The sequence below is a fragment of the Gopherus evgoodei genome, chromosome 7 (genome assembly GCF_007399415.2).
Source record: "Gopherus evgoodei ecotype Sinaloan lineage chromosome 7, rGopEvg1_v1.p, whole genome shotgun sequence".
Taxonomy (NCBI): Eukaryota; Metazoa; Chordata; order Testudines; family Testudinidae; genus Gopherus; species Gopherus evgoodei.
In genome coordinates, this window is record NC_044328.1 from 88879757 (window position 1) to 88895909 (window position 16153).

The window sequence follows — 16153 nt, forward strand, 5'->3', positions numbered from 1 at the left end:
AGTTAGCAAATTAATGCCTTATCACTTTCATAAACTGAGGGAAAAACTGCTTCATATAATCTTAGTGACCATTATTTCTTTCTTTTGCATTAGAAATAAAACACACACACATCCTCTGAGGACCCTATCAATTATTCACTATTACAAAAGCAAAATGTAATTCAAGCAGCTTACCCTCCTACTGAGCAACAGCACATATGAAATACTGATAACCCCACACCTCACCCTGTACCTCAGACCCTCCTAACTGTTTGTGCATGAGGTGAAACAACAGGCCCTGCAGCATGACATTGAAAATTGGCAAATCTGGACCACTCAGACCAGGGTCAGGAAGACATTGCTGAATCCCAGGCTCTCGTGGAGAATTCCTGCCAACTGCTGCTGTCTGTTATATCGATAGGGATCTAGCCTCAGGATCTCTCCTGGCCACAACTGTGGCAGGGTATCACGAGAGAGAATGAAGATGGAACAAACCTGCAACCTCTAATTTGAGACACTTCCAATTTAAGGTATAATGTGTGGCAGGGACATGTTTTTTATTTGAATCCTAAGGTCCCAAACCTTTCATTTTGGGTTTGTTTGTGGGTCAGTCCCATAGTGGAAGATACCTACTTCCTGGTTTTGGATTGATGCAATCAGCCTTGCAGGAATTTTGGACCAGATCATTAGAAATGTTACAAGAGCAGGTATTATGAAATTTCCAGTGTCTTGAGCTAAGATCTTAGAAGAACACCTTAGATTTTACCCAGCACTGAATCCAACTTTGAACTTGGGCTACAAAGAGATTTGAAACTGCTTCCTTAGCCCTTGACTCTTAGGGCTCTTAAATGTACAGATTTTGGGCCAAATTCCTGCTCACCTTACTGACATGGCTCCACTGACTAAATTGAATTACTGTCATCAATGAGATGAGCAGGATTCAGCCCCTGGTTCACAAACAATATTTGTAATGGAATACATTGCAAAAGAGATGTTTTCAACTATAACTGATTATGATGAAGTCTAATACTAGTATTACTTATTTAAAATGTAATTCAATATCTAAAATTCTACTGGAGCCTCCCACCATCTCTGTCTATCTCTTTTATGCTGCATATTTTTTTAAAGGGCTCTATAAAATTAGCAACATTTAGTTGTCATTCCCAGAAAGGCCACAGTAAAATAACTTGCACCATATGCTATTTGCTTCTTGTCTCCCAAGATTTTTGTATGTGCTGCATCTATGAAAAGCATCACACAACCCCCATGGTATACACTAGAGAAATAGGTGACTTTTCTTTATAAAATAAACAGTGTAATTCTGAGATTAAACTACCTTTCAGTGTGTAAAGGTGAAACTGAAAAATAGCTATTGCTGGATTTATCTCCAGCTCTAGAGACCATTAACTCAAATTTCAGGTTTTGTTCAATTCTTTTTAAATACAGATGTTAATAAACATCTTGAAATTGTCTTACCCAGAAAGTTCAGGGCTCCTTATAACCAGGTAATCTCCAGACGGTCCTTCAGGAAGTGTTACAATATCAGGATATTTGGCCTGTTAATAAAAAGGGAAATAAGAATATAACCATGTAGTAAAGGTGGTAACTACACAAACTGGCTTCAGAATATGTTTTTTCCAGTTACGATTGATCTTAAGAACTATTAAAGACAAAGACTATAAAACGTGCTAAATTTATACTGAAGTGTATTGCAAAGCTCTAACAATGTTTAGACAAAATCAGATGTATGTAAGAGCAAAATGTATATTAAATGTAAAAAACAAAACCTTCATTAATATACTCAGTTTTTTAGCATTGTGGCATGTCCATCACAGCTTTTTTTTTTCCAGTAGTGATTCTCCAAAAGAATGAAAACTCAACAAAATGTATTAATTTAGTTGTTGGTTACTCACATCATTTGTTTATTAAACGTGTTAATGTTTCATCTTTTCTTACATTTTAAATTAAGTATTGAGTGTCAACACAATAAAATGTAAATAACAGAATTTCTCTTCTAGAATGACGGGCTAAAACTGGAAGCTATTTCTCTCCTTGACATCAAAACATCTTAAAATTGTGGGGAAGCTTGGTAACACTCCAGAGTCAGACTAAATTTGCACTTAAAAGAGGAGGTTATTATCTTTAACTAGAGGTTCTTCGTGATGTGCGGTCCCTATCTGTATTCCATTGAGGGTTTACACCCCTGCACCATATGTCTGGAGCCAGAGAATTCGAAAGTAGTGTCCATTAGTCCACGCAGGCTTCATGGTTTCATCCGAGGTGATAAAGGGCCTCTGTAGTTCCTTTTCCACTGCAAATCCAACAGATCTGTGCAGAGGAGGAAGAAGGCAGGAAGTAGAATACAGATAGGAACTACATATCTTTAAGAACCTCTGTTATAGGTAAGTAACCTCCTCCTCTTCTTCAAGGATGGTCCCTATTTTATTCCACTGAGGGTGATTAACAAGCAGTATCTAAGTCAGAAGAGGATGCAAGGATGAAGATGGAAGGGTTAAGCAAAGGACAGCTGCACTGAAGAAGGCAGCTGCCGCTGAGTCCTACACCAAGGCATAATGTGTAGCAATGGTGTGCACTGATCTCCTTGTAGCTGCTCTACCTGTCCTAGAGTGGTACATCATGGAAGGAGGCCATATTCGAAGTCTGAGCTCTCATCAAATGGATCCACACCCAGAGTGTGGAGGCAGACCAGATAATTGAGAGAGTGTAATGCACCCTGAAATCCACTTGGAGACTCTGTGTATGGAGAGTGCTTGACATTTAATTATTTCAGCTATTCTAACAAACAGTCTGGGGGATTTCCTGATTGGTCTTGTCCCATCGAGGGAGTGGAGGAGTCGTCCTTCTTCAGAGTTGTGCAGCTTTGGGAAGGAAACAAAGTGAATGGAATGATTAACATGAAACTGGGAGATAACCTTTAGCAAAAATTTGGGATGCAGGCACAAGGAGACTATCTGTTTGGAAAGTTGTGAAAGGAGAAACCCATCATGGCCCCAAGTTCACCGACCTGTCTCACCAAAGTGACAGCAATAAGGAAGGTGGCCGTTGTGGAAAGGAAGACTATAAAGCATGATGTCAGTGGTTCGAAGGGCCGTTTCATTAGTACAGATAGAACTAGGCTGAGGTCCCAGTGGGGAGTGATGGGTTGTATGGGTGGGAAGGTTCTGATGAGGTCTTTTCAAAATCTTGCAGTCAATAGGTGTATAAAGACAGAATGTCCTTCCACAAGGGGGTGGAAGGCACTAATTATCACTAGGTGGATCTTGAGAGAGTTGAGGGAGAGACCTGATGTCTTCAATGACAGGCAGTAGGCCCAGGAGGAGAGGAATCCCCACTGCTTCTCAGGGAAAGTCCCTTTTATTGGGCTCAGAAGGTGAAGCATTTCCACTTGGCCCAGTAATAACACCTAGTGGATTCTTTCCTGCTGCTGGAGAGGATGTTTTGCATTTCTGAAGAACACACTCATTCTAAAGAAGATGCCCATCCAAATACCATGCTTTGAAGTGAAGCGCTAGTGGATTGGGATGTCTGATCTTGGTATCGTGTTGTGTCAGTAGATTGGGGAAGGTTGGGATGGGCGGACATACAAAGGAGGTTGGGAAACCAGAGGCGATCAGGATGACTCTCTTGCTCTATCTCATCTGATCTTGTGGAGTACTCATCAACTTGAGAGTGGAGACCACCCACTGGAGCAGCATGTGCTGCATTTTCAGTTGATAGGGGAGGCAAAGAGGTCTCTAGTCAGATTCCCACACTGGTCAAAGATGTCACGCACCATGGAATCGTGGAGTTCCCACTCGTGATCAATCACAAACTGCCTGATCAGCAAGTCTGCAATCACATTCTGAATCCCCGGGAGATATGCTGTAGATAAGAGGATATGGTGCATGATGCACCAATTCCAGAGGCTGATTGCTTCTAAACATAGAACGATTGAGTTTGTGACCCCTTGTTTGTTGATGAAGCAAACAGTGGTGGCGACGTTGTCCAACATTATAAAACGTGATGAGAATGGGTGAATGGGAGAAATACTTGGCATGCCTTTCTTACAGCATGCAGTTCCAGAATGTCGATGTGCATTCTGTCACGGAGTGTGGGGAGTCCGGCCGTGCACCCCTCTTCCTGGGACCCACAGTGACTCTCAGCCAGCCAGTAAAACAGAAGGTTTAGTGGACAACAGGAACACAGGTTACAGCAGAGCTTCCAGGCACAGTCAGGACCCCTTCACCGAGTCCTTCTGGGCTTTCAGGGTGCTTGGATCCTAGCTAGGATACCCTGAATTCCGCCCACACAGCCCCAAGCCCAAACTCAAACTGCTTCCCTCCTGCCACTCCCTTCCTTTGACCCCTTCCTGGGCAAAGGTGTTGACCTTTCCCCTCCCTTACCTAGCTCAGGTTACAGGCCCTGGCATCGTCCATCCCCTAAAGTCCTCCCCTGCTCTCCCACTCCCCACACAGACAGTCCCTACTGCATCACATCTCTCCCCCCTTCGAGACTGAACTGAGCGGGGTCACTCTGCCCAGTGACCTGGGGAAGTTCAGGGCCCCCTCTCCGGGACAACGCATCCGCTGTCAGGTTGGCACTTCCCTTCACATGGACCACGTCCATGTCATAGTCCTGCAGGAGCAGGCTCCACCTCAGGAGCTTGGCGTTGGCTCCTTTCATCTGGTGCAGCCAGGTCAGGGGAGAGTGGTTGGTGTACACGGTGAAGTGTCGCCCAAAGAGATATTGCTCTAGCTTCTTAAGGGCCCACACCATGGCCAGGCATTCCTTCTCGATGGCCGCGTAGCTTTGTTCCCGGGGTAGCAGCTTCTTACTCAGGTACACGATGGGGTGTCTCTCCCCCTTTTCATCCTCCTGCATTAACACTGCCCCCAGTCCCGTGTCTGAGGCATCAGTGAACACCATAAAGGGTTTGTCAAAATCTGGGTTTGCCAGAACTGGGCCACTAACCAGAGCCTCCTTCAGCGCCCGGAAAGCCTCCTGGCACTGCTCAGTCCAGATCACCTTGTCTGGCTTCCCCTTTTTGCACAGTTCAGTGATGGGGCCGGCTATGGCACTAAAGTGGGGCACGAACTTTCGATAGTACCCCGCCATCCCAATAAAGGCCTGGACCTGCTTTTTGGTTTGGGGAGCAGGCCAGTCTCTGATCACCTCCACCTTGGCTGGTTCCGGCTTCAGGCAGCCGCTCCCCACCCGATGGCCCAGGTAAGATACTTCAGCCATCCCCACCTTGCACTTCTCAGCCTTTACTGTTAACCCTGCCTTTCGGAGTCGGTCTAGGACTTGTTTAACCTGGGATATGTGGTCCTCCCAGGTCTGGCTGAAGACGCAGATGTCGTCAATATACGCCACGGCAAAACTCTCCATCCCCCTCAGTAGCTGATCCACCAGGCGCTGGAAGGTGGCCGGCGCTCCCTTGAGGCCGAAGGGCAGGATCAGAAACTCATAGAGCCCCAGAGGGGTGATAAAGGCTGATTTCAGCCTGGCATCTGCATCCAGCGGCACTTGCCAGTAGCCTTTGGTAAGATCCATAGTGGTGAGGTACCGAGCACCTCCCAGCTTGTCTAGGAGCTCGTCAGGCCCGGGCATAGGGTAGGCATCAGATACGGTGATGGCACTGAGCTTTCGATAGTCCACACAGTACCGGACTGACCCATCCTTCTTGGGGACTAGCACCACTGGCGAGGCCCAAGGGCTGGAAGACGGCTGGATCACCCCCAAAGCCAGCATGTCCCTGACCTCTCTTTCAAGATCCTGGGCAGTTTTACCAGTGACCCGAAAAGGGGAGCATCTTATAGGGGCATGTGACCCGGTCTCCACCCGGTGGACAGTCAAATTAGTGCGTCCAGGCTGGTTGGAAAACAGCTGTCGGTACAGATGCAGCACCCCTCTGATCTCAGCGTGCTGGCCCAGGGTCAGTTGATCAGAGAGGGGAATCACCTCCAGGGGGGAACCAGCTTTTGTCCCAGGGAATAGATCTACTAAGGAGTCATCTCCCTGCCCCTCCCAATGTCCACACACGGCCAACACCACATTCCCCCTGTCATAGTATGGTTTCATCATGTTCACATGGTACACCCGACGGTGATGTGCCCGGTTTGACAGCTCCACCACATAGTTTACCTCATTCAGTTGCTTGATAACCTTGAAGGGCCCTTCCCAGGCGGCCTGGAGTTTGTTTCTCCTCACGGGGATGAGAACCATCACCTGATCCCCGGTGGCGAAGGTACGGGCTCGTGCTGTGCGGTCATACCAGACCTTCTGCCTCGTCTGGGCTCGGGCCAGATTCTCCCTGGCCAGGCCCATGAGCTCGGCCAGTCTTTCCCGGAAGGTCAGGACATACTCCACCACTGACTCTCCCTCGGGAGCGGCCTTCCCCTCCCATTCGTCCCTCATCAGGTCTAGGGGCCCCCTCACCCGCCTTCCATACAACAGTTCAAAAGGTGAAAACCCGGTAGATTCCTGGGGTACCTCCCTGTACGCAAACAGCAGGTTAGGTAAGTACTTGTCCCAATCTTGCGGGTGCTGGTTCATAAATGTTTTTAGCATCATCTTCAGCGTCCCGTTGAACCTTTCTACCAGCCCGTTGGACTGGGGGTGATACGCTGAGGCCCAGTTGTGCTGGACCCCACATTTATGCCATAAGGACCGGAGCAGGGCCGACATGAAGTTGGACCCCTGGTCCGTTAAGACCTCCTTGGGGAACCCCACCCGGCTGAAAATTGTCAGCAGCGCATCTGCCACTGTGTCTGCTTCAATAGAGGACAAGGCCACCGCCTCGGGTTAGCGAGTGGCAAAATCCACCACCACCAGGATGTATTTCTTCCCTGACCGGGTCATCTTGCTGAGGGGTCCCACTATGTCCATGGCCACCTTCTGGAAAGGTTCTTCTATGATGGGTAAAGGCCTCAAAGCCGCTTTCCTCTTGTCCCGGGCCTTCCCCACCCTCTGGCAGGGGTCACAGGATTGGCAGTATTGTCGGACATGGGTAAAGACCCCAGGCCAGTAAAAGTTCTGTAGCAGCCTCTGCCTGGTGCGCCGGATTCCCTGGTGCCATGCGAGAGGGATGTCATGGGCCAGGTACAACAGCTTGTGACGGAACTTCTGGGGAACCACCAGCTGCCTCCTGATCCCCCATGACTCTACTTCCCCTGGGGGAGCCCATTCTCGGTACAGGAACCCCTTCTCCCACAGGAACATTTCCTTGCAACCTCTCCTCATGGTCTGTACCGCACTAAGGTCAGCCCGGTCCCTGTGCTTGCGCAAGGAGGGATCTTTCTGCAACTCGGCCTGGAACTCAGCAGTTGGGACAGGGATGGGGACCGGCTCTCTCTTGCTGGCTGGGTCTGAGGCTGCAGCCTCTCTGAACCGTGCCCCTGGGCATTCCCCGCTCCCTGGGTTAGGGTCCTGCACCTCGGGTCGAGTACCTTCCCCGTTGTCGGGGAGCAGTGCCCTTTGCCGACTCTGACTACGAGTCACGACCAGGGCACTCTGGGTGTTACTAGGCCAGTCGTCAAGGTCCCCTCCCATTAACACGTCAGTGGGCAAATATTGGTGTACCCCCACATCCTTGGGGCCCTCCTTGGCCCCCCATTTCAGGTGTACCCTTGCCACGGGTACCTTGAATGGGGTCCCGCCCATGCCCATCAGGGTCAGGTAGGTGTCGGGCACCATCCGATCTGAGGCCACCACCTCGGGCCGGGCCAGCGTCACCTCTGCGCCCGTGTCCCAGTACCCATTGACCTTCCTCCCATCCACTTCCAGGGAAACAATGCACTCTTTCCGGAGGGGCAGCCCCGCGCCCACCCGGTAAACCAAAAACCCGGAACCTGGAGCATCCACAGGTGGTATGTTGCCAACCCCCCTTTCCTGGGAATGTAGCCCCTCCTCCGATTGGGTTTTTACCCAGTCCACCCTCTGCGGGTTGGGTCTGTTTGGTCTGTCCCTGAGCTTGGGGCACTGGGCCCGTATGTGACCTCGTTGGCCACAGCAATAGCAGCCCATATCTCGTGGGTCCCCTTGAGTGGGTCGGAGGGACCTGCCGCTGGATGTTCCCCTTTTGGGGGGGTTCTCCATAGGCCCCCTTTGGGAGATCCCATGATGACTCTCTCTCTGCGTTGAGGCAGGCCTGCTCCTTCGAGACTCCTCCCTGCCATCCCCTGCCCGACTGTCCACAAATTGGTCGGCCAGCTGGCCTGCATGCTGCAGGTTCTCCAGCTTCTGGTCCATCAACCACAGCCTCAGGTCGGACAGGCACTGCTCGTACAGGTGCTCCAGTATGAATAGGTCAAGCAGGTCCTCTTTAGTTTGGGCCCCAACTGTCCACTTGCGGGCATACCCCTGCGCCTGGTTGACCAGTTGTAGGTATGTGACCTCACGGGTTTTACGCTGGCTCCGGAACTTTTTCCGGTACATCTCAGGAGTCAGCCCAAACTCGCGGAGCAGGGCCCGTTTGAACAGTTCGTAGCCCTCTGCCTCCACCCCTTTCAGTCGGCTGTACACCTCCACGGCTGTGGAGTCCAGTAAGGGGGTGAGAACTGCGATCCTGTCTGCAGGGTCAACCCTGTGCAGCTCGCAGGCATGCTCAAAGGCCGTCAGGAAGGTATCTATGTCCTCCCCCTCCTTACGCCAGGGCAGCAAGTGCTTATCAAAGCTCTTTGTAGGCTTGGGTCCCCCCTCACTCACCGCAGCCGGGGCCTCACTGCTCCTCAGCTGGGCCAGCTCCAGCTCATGTTTACGCTGTTTCTCCTTCTCCCACTCACGCTGGGTCTCCTCATGTTTACGCTGGTTCTCCTCATGTTTATGCTGTTTCGCCTTCTCCTCCAGCTCTCGCCTCTTTAACTCGAGCTCTTCCCGTCTCAGCTCCCTTTCATATTCCAGCCGCCTCCGCTCCACAGATGCCGAGCGTTGCCGGGAGGATCCCCTGCTGGGGGGTGAGCTTCGCTGGGCGGATCCCCTGCTGGCCGGGGATGTCACGGTGCCCTCGGTATACACTGGGCTCCTCCCCGCCCTTCCCCTACGCCTAGGAAGGGGGGGTCTTGGGAAGCCCTCGTCCGCCGGCTGACCACTCCCAGCGGGGACAGACACTGGTGCCTGCGCTGCATCTGCTCGGCTGCTTCCCTCAGAGACAGGGCTCTGTTCATTCATGCGATCTCCCTGCTCCAGCTGGGCAATCAGCTGGTCCTTGGTGCGTCTCCCCGGGCGTAACCCCCTCTGCTTGCATAGCTCCAGCAGGTCACACTTGCGCCGCTTGGCATACATCTTCCTGCTGGCCACTCACAGGCCGGGGTGCTAGCCGCTCCCCACGGTTTCCAGGGGACCCCTAGTGCACCAGCCCTTCGTGAGGTCACCACCTCTCTGCTAGGGTCGAGCTGTAGACTCCGCCGCCCCTGGGACCGCTCGCTGCAATCCCCCGGGGGACCCTGTTACTGCAAAGTCCTTCTCACTGGGCACACACTCCCAGGGGTTAATCACCCCTTCGTTTTACTGCTCCCCAGTCACTTACTGCAGGAAGCGCCGTCTACGGGGTGCAGTATCTCCCGCCGCTGCCACCAGTTGTCATGGAGTGTGGGGAGTCCGGCCCTGCACCCCTCTTCCTGGGACCCACAGTGACTCTCAGCCAGCCAGTAAAACAGAAGGTTTAGTGGACAACAGGAACACAGGTTACAGCAGAGCTTGCAGGCACAGTCAGGACCCCTTCACCGAGTCCTTCTGGGCTTTCAGGGTGCTTGGATCCTAGCTAGGAAACCCTGAATTCCGCCCACACAGCCCCAAGCCCAAACTCAAACTGCTTCCCTCCTGCCACTCCCTTCCTTTGACCCCTTCCCGGGCAAAGGTGTTGACCTTTCCCCTCCCTTACCTAGCTCAGGTTACAGGCCCTGGCATCGTCCATCCCCTAAAGTCCTCCCCTGCTCTCCCACTCCCCACACAGACAGTCCCTACTGCATCACACATTCTGGAGTCCATGTTCCCTCCACCATGTAATTTGCCCATGTGCTTTCCCCAGCCTACAAGTAATGCGTTGGTGATGACTGTCTTGTCCAGCGAGGAGGGGAGAATGGGAGAACCCCTACACAGACCTGGCATGGGTCCATCCATCAGTGAAGGGAAAAGAGCACCCAGGGGGGAGGGACTGTCAGCATGAGGTTTGGGTGAGTGAACCATCTGGAGCCACATCTGAATGCAGCGAAGATGGAGACGTACGTGATGGGGCCACATGGCCAAGGAGGGATAGTCAAGTCCTGACTGGGACAGATGGATTGTTGATTATGTAGTTTGAGTTCTTGCAGAGCCTAGAACCTGTCCCACAGTAGGTAGGCTCTTGTGCTATGACCGAGTGGATGGAGGCCCCTCTGAAGTCTAGCGATTGTGTCGGTTCCAAGGTTGATTTTTTGATGTTGATGCTGATTCCAACGGAAGAAAGGTGACCATCTAACATAGAAGTTGAAGCTTGGGCTTCGCATCTGGATTGTGCCACCAGGAGCCAGTTGTCAAATTATGGGAGTACAAGGACCCCATCGTGCCTGATGTAAGCAGCCACGACGGAGAAAACCCTGATGAAGACTTGGGGACCAGCACTGAGTCCAAATGGAAGAACCTTGTACGAAAATGATGTGAGCTGATTGTGAACCTCAGGAACCATGTGTGGCCCAGATGAACGTCCTTGTGAAAGCAGGCATCTTGCATAGCAAGAGCTGTAAACCACTTGCCTTCTTGTAATGACAGGATGATCGTTGCTAATGTGACCATACAAAATTTGGACTTGCAGATGAAGTGACTGAGAATGTAGAGGTCCAGAATTGGCCTCCATCCGCCTTTCTTTTTGGGTATCAGGAAGTAAGCTGAATAGAACCCCATCCCTTGATATTCTGGAGAAACTGCTCTATCACTCCTCTTTGTAGTAAGGAGTTCTCCTCTTGAGTGAGAATGCTGGCATGAAAGTGGTCCCAGAGGAGACATGGTGGGGGGACCTGTGGGTGAGGTAGCATGCTGAACTCAACCATACAGACATGGTGGATGACATTTAGCACCCATTTGTCTGTTGCTATTGCAACTTCAAGCTGGAAAAAAGAGTGCTAGATGTCCCCCAAGGGGGGTGGGATGGTTGTATGGCAGTAGGCAAGGTGGTTGACAGTTCTCTAGAGTTTCTAAGAAATACCTTTTCTGTGAAAGCTGCATGTGGGAAGAGGAAGGCTGTGAAGGTGGACCCAGAGGGTGAGATCTTTGAATCTTCTGATGCTTCCATGGTGGTTTGTAAGGCATCTGATGTAAAATCTGGGATGTCCTGTAATGTTGTATGGATGGCAAGGAGTAGAATTTACACTTTTGCACAGTGTCAAGTCTCAGAGGGGTAGGCGTGTTAGTCTGGATCTGTAAAGGCAGCAAAGAATCCTGTGGCATCTTATAGACTAACAGACGTTTTGGAGCATGAGCTTTCGTGGGTGAATACATGCATCTGACGAAGTGGGTATTCACCCACGAAATCTCATGCTCCAAAACGTCTGTTAGTCTATAAGGTGCCACAGGATTCTTTGCTACTTTTGCACAGGTGTGTAAATATCCAAGGAATGAGGTGTAGCTCTTGCATCCTTGAGAGTGTGGAGGGAATCATCCGTTTTCTGGTTTAAAAGCTCTGATACATTGAAAGGGAGGTCTTCAATGGTATTTTGTACTTCCCTGGAGAAACCAGGGGCATGGAGCCACAATTCCCATGACAGAACTATGCCCATAGCCATAGAGCAAGATGAAATATCTGCCACATTGACAGCTGATTGAAGCGATGTCCTTGACACCAGTTTCCCTTCCTCTAAGATTCCCTGGAAGTGGGCCTGGTCTTGCTGTGGCAATTTTTTCAACAAATTCCTCCAGTTTGCTGTAATTTGGGAAATAATATCTGGCAAGTAATGCCTGATCATTTGAAATCCTGAACTGAAGGCTGGCTGAGGAAAAGACCTTGTGACCCCAAATATCCAATGCTTGCCCTCCTTATCAGATGGAGTGGAGTATGGGTGGTGTTGTCTGGACTGTTCCTTTGCTCCCGGACCACAAGTGAATTGGAGGAGAGGGGTTGTGTGAGAAAAGAAGCTCAGACCCCCTTAGCTGGTATGTAGAAGCATTTTTCTGAACTCTTGGGGATAAGCATACATATGACTGCTGTATGCCATTGCCAAACTATTCTAGCTGGCTTGAGGACAGCATCATTGACTGGCAGAGCATCTCTACCCGGCGTTGATGAGTGAAGGCTGTCCAGGAGCTTATACCCAGTGTCCTGAATCTCCTCCAGGGGAAGCTCTCTTGCCACTCTGTATCTCCTGGAACTGGTGGAAGTCATTTGGGGGAGAGGAGGACGCTAAAGTTGCTGCCACATCTGGTGAGGATGATGGGAATCTGCTCCAGTGGTACCATCAGAACTCGACTGAGTGGCTCTTCTTTCATCATCGGCTCCAAGCATCTACTTGAAGGTGCTTGAGATGGAGAGATAGGTGAAGTTTCCCTCATGGAATGGGTGGGTTCTGAAGGTGGGGTATTGGGGCCTGGCTCCCCAATAGGGCCAACATGATGGACCTGGAGGTGCTGCAGTGGGCCACATGGTGGGGGGACCAGTGACTCCATGGCTGCAGGACTGGAAGATATTGCCATGACATAGCTGGCCTCTTTGGGTACTCGTAGTGGCAGTAGGGGATGAGCAGTCCCTGCCCTTCATTCGATTCCTGTGAGGATGAAAACTTGGACATCGGTTCCATTGGTGGTACCATCAGAGCTGGTTGAAGTGTGTAGACAGTTGGTGCAGGGGATGAGGCGTGCCTCATCTGTGGCATGTCCTGAGTGCCAGATATCCTCTCCCAAGAAGTGGAAGGTCCCTGAAAATGTGGAGACCTCAGCTCTCCCAGGGCAAACACTTCCTGGGGATCTGGCACTTTTCCCTAGCTCCCTGGTTTTAAGGGTACTTTGTACCTGGAACCAGAATCAGATTGGTGGTCTTTCCTAGAGTGCACGAATCTTGTACTTTCTGGGGTGGCAATGTTGATGGTGTATGCGGTTTGGTACCTGGTACCAGCAGAGTTGGAGGTTTGTGTGGCCTCTTCTTGTGTTTGTGCACTTTATAGAGTGTGCTTCCTCCCCATGACTGGAAATCATGGAAGGAGCATCCCTCTTCTTAGGTTTGGAGGAAGACTTACTACTATGCTTACGTGTATGCTTCCTTACCCACCAGCATGGGCTCCAAAGAGGTGGTACTGCTGGTGCCAGATTAGGAAACCGTAGGCAGAGGTGCACTCTTGGTGGTCTCAGGCTGATGTTCAGGGGAGGTTCCCTGACGTGGGTCCAGATGTCACATGGCAACTTCCATGAGGTGCTTCCAGAGGAGAGAGCCTGATCTTCTTGGATATGGCTGGGGAAGGACTGGCAGATACTGCATCTGGGTGTAATGTTGGCTTCTCCCAAGCAGTGGAGACAGCACTGATGTCCATCATTGACCGAGAAGGAACACAGGCAGGAGGCACAGATTTTAAAGCCTGGGGACTTTGGCATAGTTCAGTACCCATATGTGGTAAGGAGCCAGAAAGGAGAGGGTGTTTTCAGGGAAACAAACTCCCAAAGTCCCAATTCTACTCCTAAAATCTATGTAAAGCAGTAAAAACAAGCAAAATACTGTAAAACTAACTATATAAAACTTTTCAAGGTGCATCAGATGCAAGAGGACACTAATAGTTCCAACCCAGACCATGCAGTGGTGAGAAGGAACTGGGAGACATGTTGGTCTGCCCCACCCTTTATCACCTCAGATGAAACCATGAGGCCAGCATGGTGCATGCGCTGACGAACTGACACTACCTTCAGATTCCCTGGCTCTGAACGCATTGTGTGCATGTGTAAATCCTCAGTGGAATACAATAGGGACCATCACGCAAAGAAAAATAAAAGCATGCTTTTAGTCAAGTATTTATTTCTTCAGATGTCTAAAACATAATAATGGGCATCCATTCTGTAGTCTGGGTGCCTATCTTGTAAATTAAAACCACAACAGAAGGGAAGGACTGTCCATAAATATATCCACCTCACCCATGCTATGCTCAACAGCCTTTAGAGAGAAAAAAGACAGGCTTTCCAGCAAGTTTAGAAGATTAAAAAATCTGGGACCTGGTGGACCAAAATGAGGAGTACCAAATCTTGTCCAGTTCCCTCTAGTTTATACTGAGGGTGCAATAGCTTGAGCATCTCCATTGCTCTCGGTTGTGGCAGTATACCATATGAAGAGAAAGAAGAAGGTGCATGAAAAGCTGTAAAAGTAAGGCTAAGGTGGGAAAAGATGCAGCATCTCAAGCAGGGGAAGAATACTACCATGGGAGGAGCAGAGAGAGAGAAGACAGTAGGATGTGACAAAGGAAAAAGGATGTAACAAACTGATAAGTGGGTGGGACAAAGCTATGCAGCTCCTTTACTGGCTACAGAAAGAGTTGTTAGCAATGTTGCTGTGGCCATATTGGTCCCAGGATATTAGAGATACAAGGTGGCAGAAGTGTTCTCTTTAATTGGACCAACTTCTGTTGGTGAAAGAGACCAGCTTTTGAGCTACACTGCTCTTCTTCAAGTCTGGGCAAGGTACTCAGTGTCTCAGGTAAATACAAAGTGGGAGAGATTGTTTAGTATAAGTAGTTAACACATTGTGACAGACTACACCCCTGTATTCACACCTTATACACTATTGTAATAATCTTTGAACAAAGTATGCCTCCTAAGTTGTCATTTGAAAATTTACTGGTCAATAGTGTCCTGATAAAATATGTGTGGCAACACTATGTGAAGTTATAAAATTAACACATGTTCTAAAACCCACAGCCCTGCCCAAACAAAAGTTGGTAAACAATTCTGTTCTAAATAAAGAAATGTGTGCTCTGCTTAATTTTCATTAAAGCTGTAAACAAAGTCATTAAGCAGGAAGGAAAGGCAAAGGGAATTCAAACAGCTGAAAACATCAGTAGGGAATATCCTGCCATATAGACTCTTTTTGGATCCTGGTTCTCAGCTGGAAATGTTTTTCAAGAGGGGGACAGAAACTATAAAAAGGAGGGAAAAACATCCCAAGGCACCCCACCTCCCTCTCCCTGCCTATTACATTCACTATGCCTGAAGAGACAAAGGAAGCAGTCATTGGACTCTGGGAGATGGTTCCTGATCTGGGAGTTTGGCCAGTAATCTGCTGGTGCATGTGGTGAAAAACTTTTCTTGAATGTAATAGAGTTTGTTAGGCATTAGTAAATATTTTACAACCACATCCGACTTTTATGCCTCATTAGTTGTACTCACTTAAAATCTCTCTCTTTGTAGTTAGTTATTATTATTTTACTGGTTTATCTAATCAAGTGTGTTTAAATTGAAGTATCTGAATAACTATTTGAGATAAAAGCAACAAAGAATCCTGTGGCACCTTATAGACTAACAGACGTTTTGGAGCATGAGCTTTCGTGGGTGAATACCCACTTCCTCAGATGCATGCATCTGAGGAAGTGGGTATTCACCCACGAAAGCTCATGCTCCAAAACGTCTGTTAGTCTATAAGGTGCCACAGGATTCTTTGTTGCTTTTACAGATCCAGACTAACACGGCTACCCTCTGATATTTGAGATAATAAACTGGCGCATTATTCCCTTCAAGGTCTAACATTTAAAGTATTTTTACTGTCTACAAGAGGGTTGGACAGTACAAGACATACATTTCTTGGGGGAAATCCAGGACTGAGGGCGGTGTTAGGGTCACTCTGCAGTATGAGCAAGGCTGGTCAGAGCCAGGTGTAACCCAACTGTGGCTGGTATGCAGCAGTTTCTCTCTCTCAGGGTATGGCTACACTTGAAACTTCAAAGCGCTGCCGTGGCAGCGCTTTGAAATGTGAGTGTAGTCACAGCCGCAGTGCTGGGAGAGAGCTCTCCCAGCGCTGCACGTACTCCACATCCTCATGGGGTTTAGGTTGCAGCGCTGGGCGGCACTGTTTACACTGACGCTTTACAGCGCTGTATCTTGCAGTGCTCAGGGGGGTGTTTTTTCACACCCCTGGGTGAGAAAGTTGCAGCGCTGTACAGCACCAGTGTAGCCATGGCCTCACACACACAAATGTGGCTTGCTTGCTGGAAGGCTGTTTGAGAGTGACCTAGGTGGG

At 49.6% G+C, this 16153-nt stretch overlaps 1 protein-coding gene across 2 annotated transcripts in view; it reads right to left on the reverse strand.

Annotated features, from left to right (window-relative positions):
* Positions 1 to 16153, reverse strand: part of CENPP (centromere protein P) — a 308525-nt gene that overhangs the window by 7594 nt on the left and 284778 nt on the right. For both annotated transcript variants that reach the window (XM_030571078.1, XM_030571079.1), the window contains exon 7: positions 1456 to 1535. In XM_030571078.1, the coding sequence (XP_030426938.1) occupies positions 1456 to 1535 (80 nt within the window). The remainder of the gene's footprint in view (positions 1 to 1455; positions 1536 to 16153) is intronic.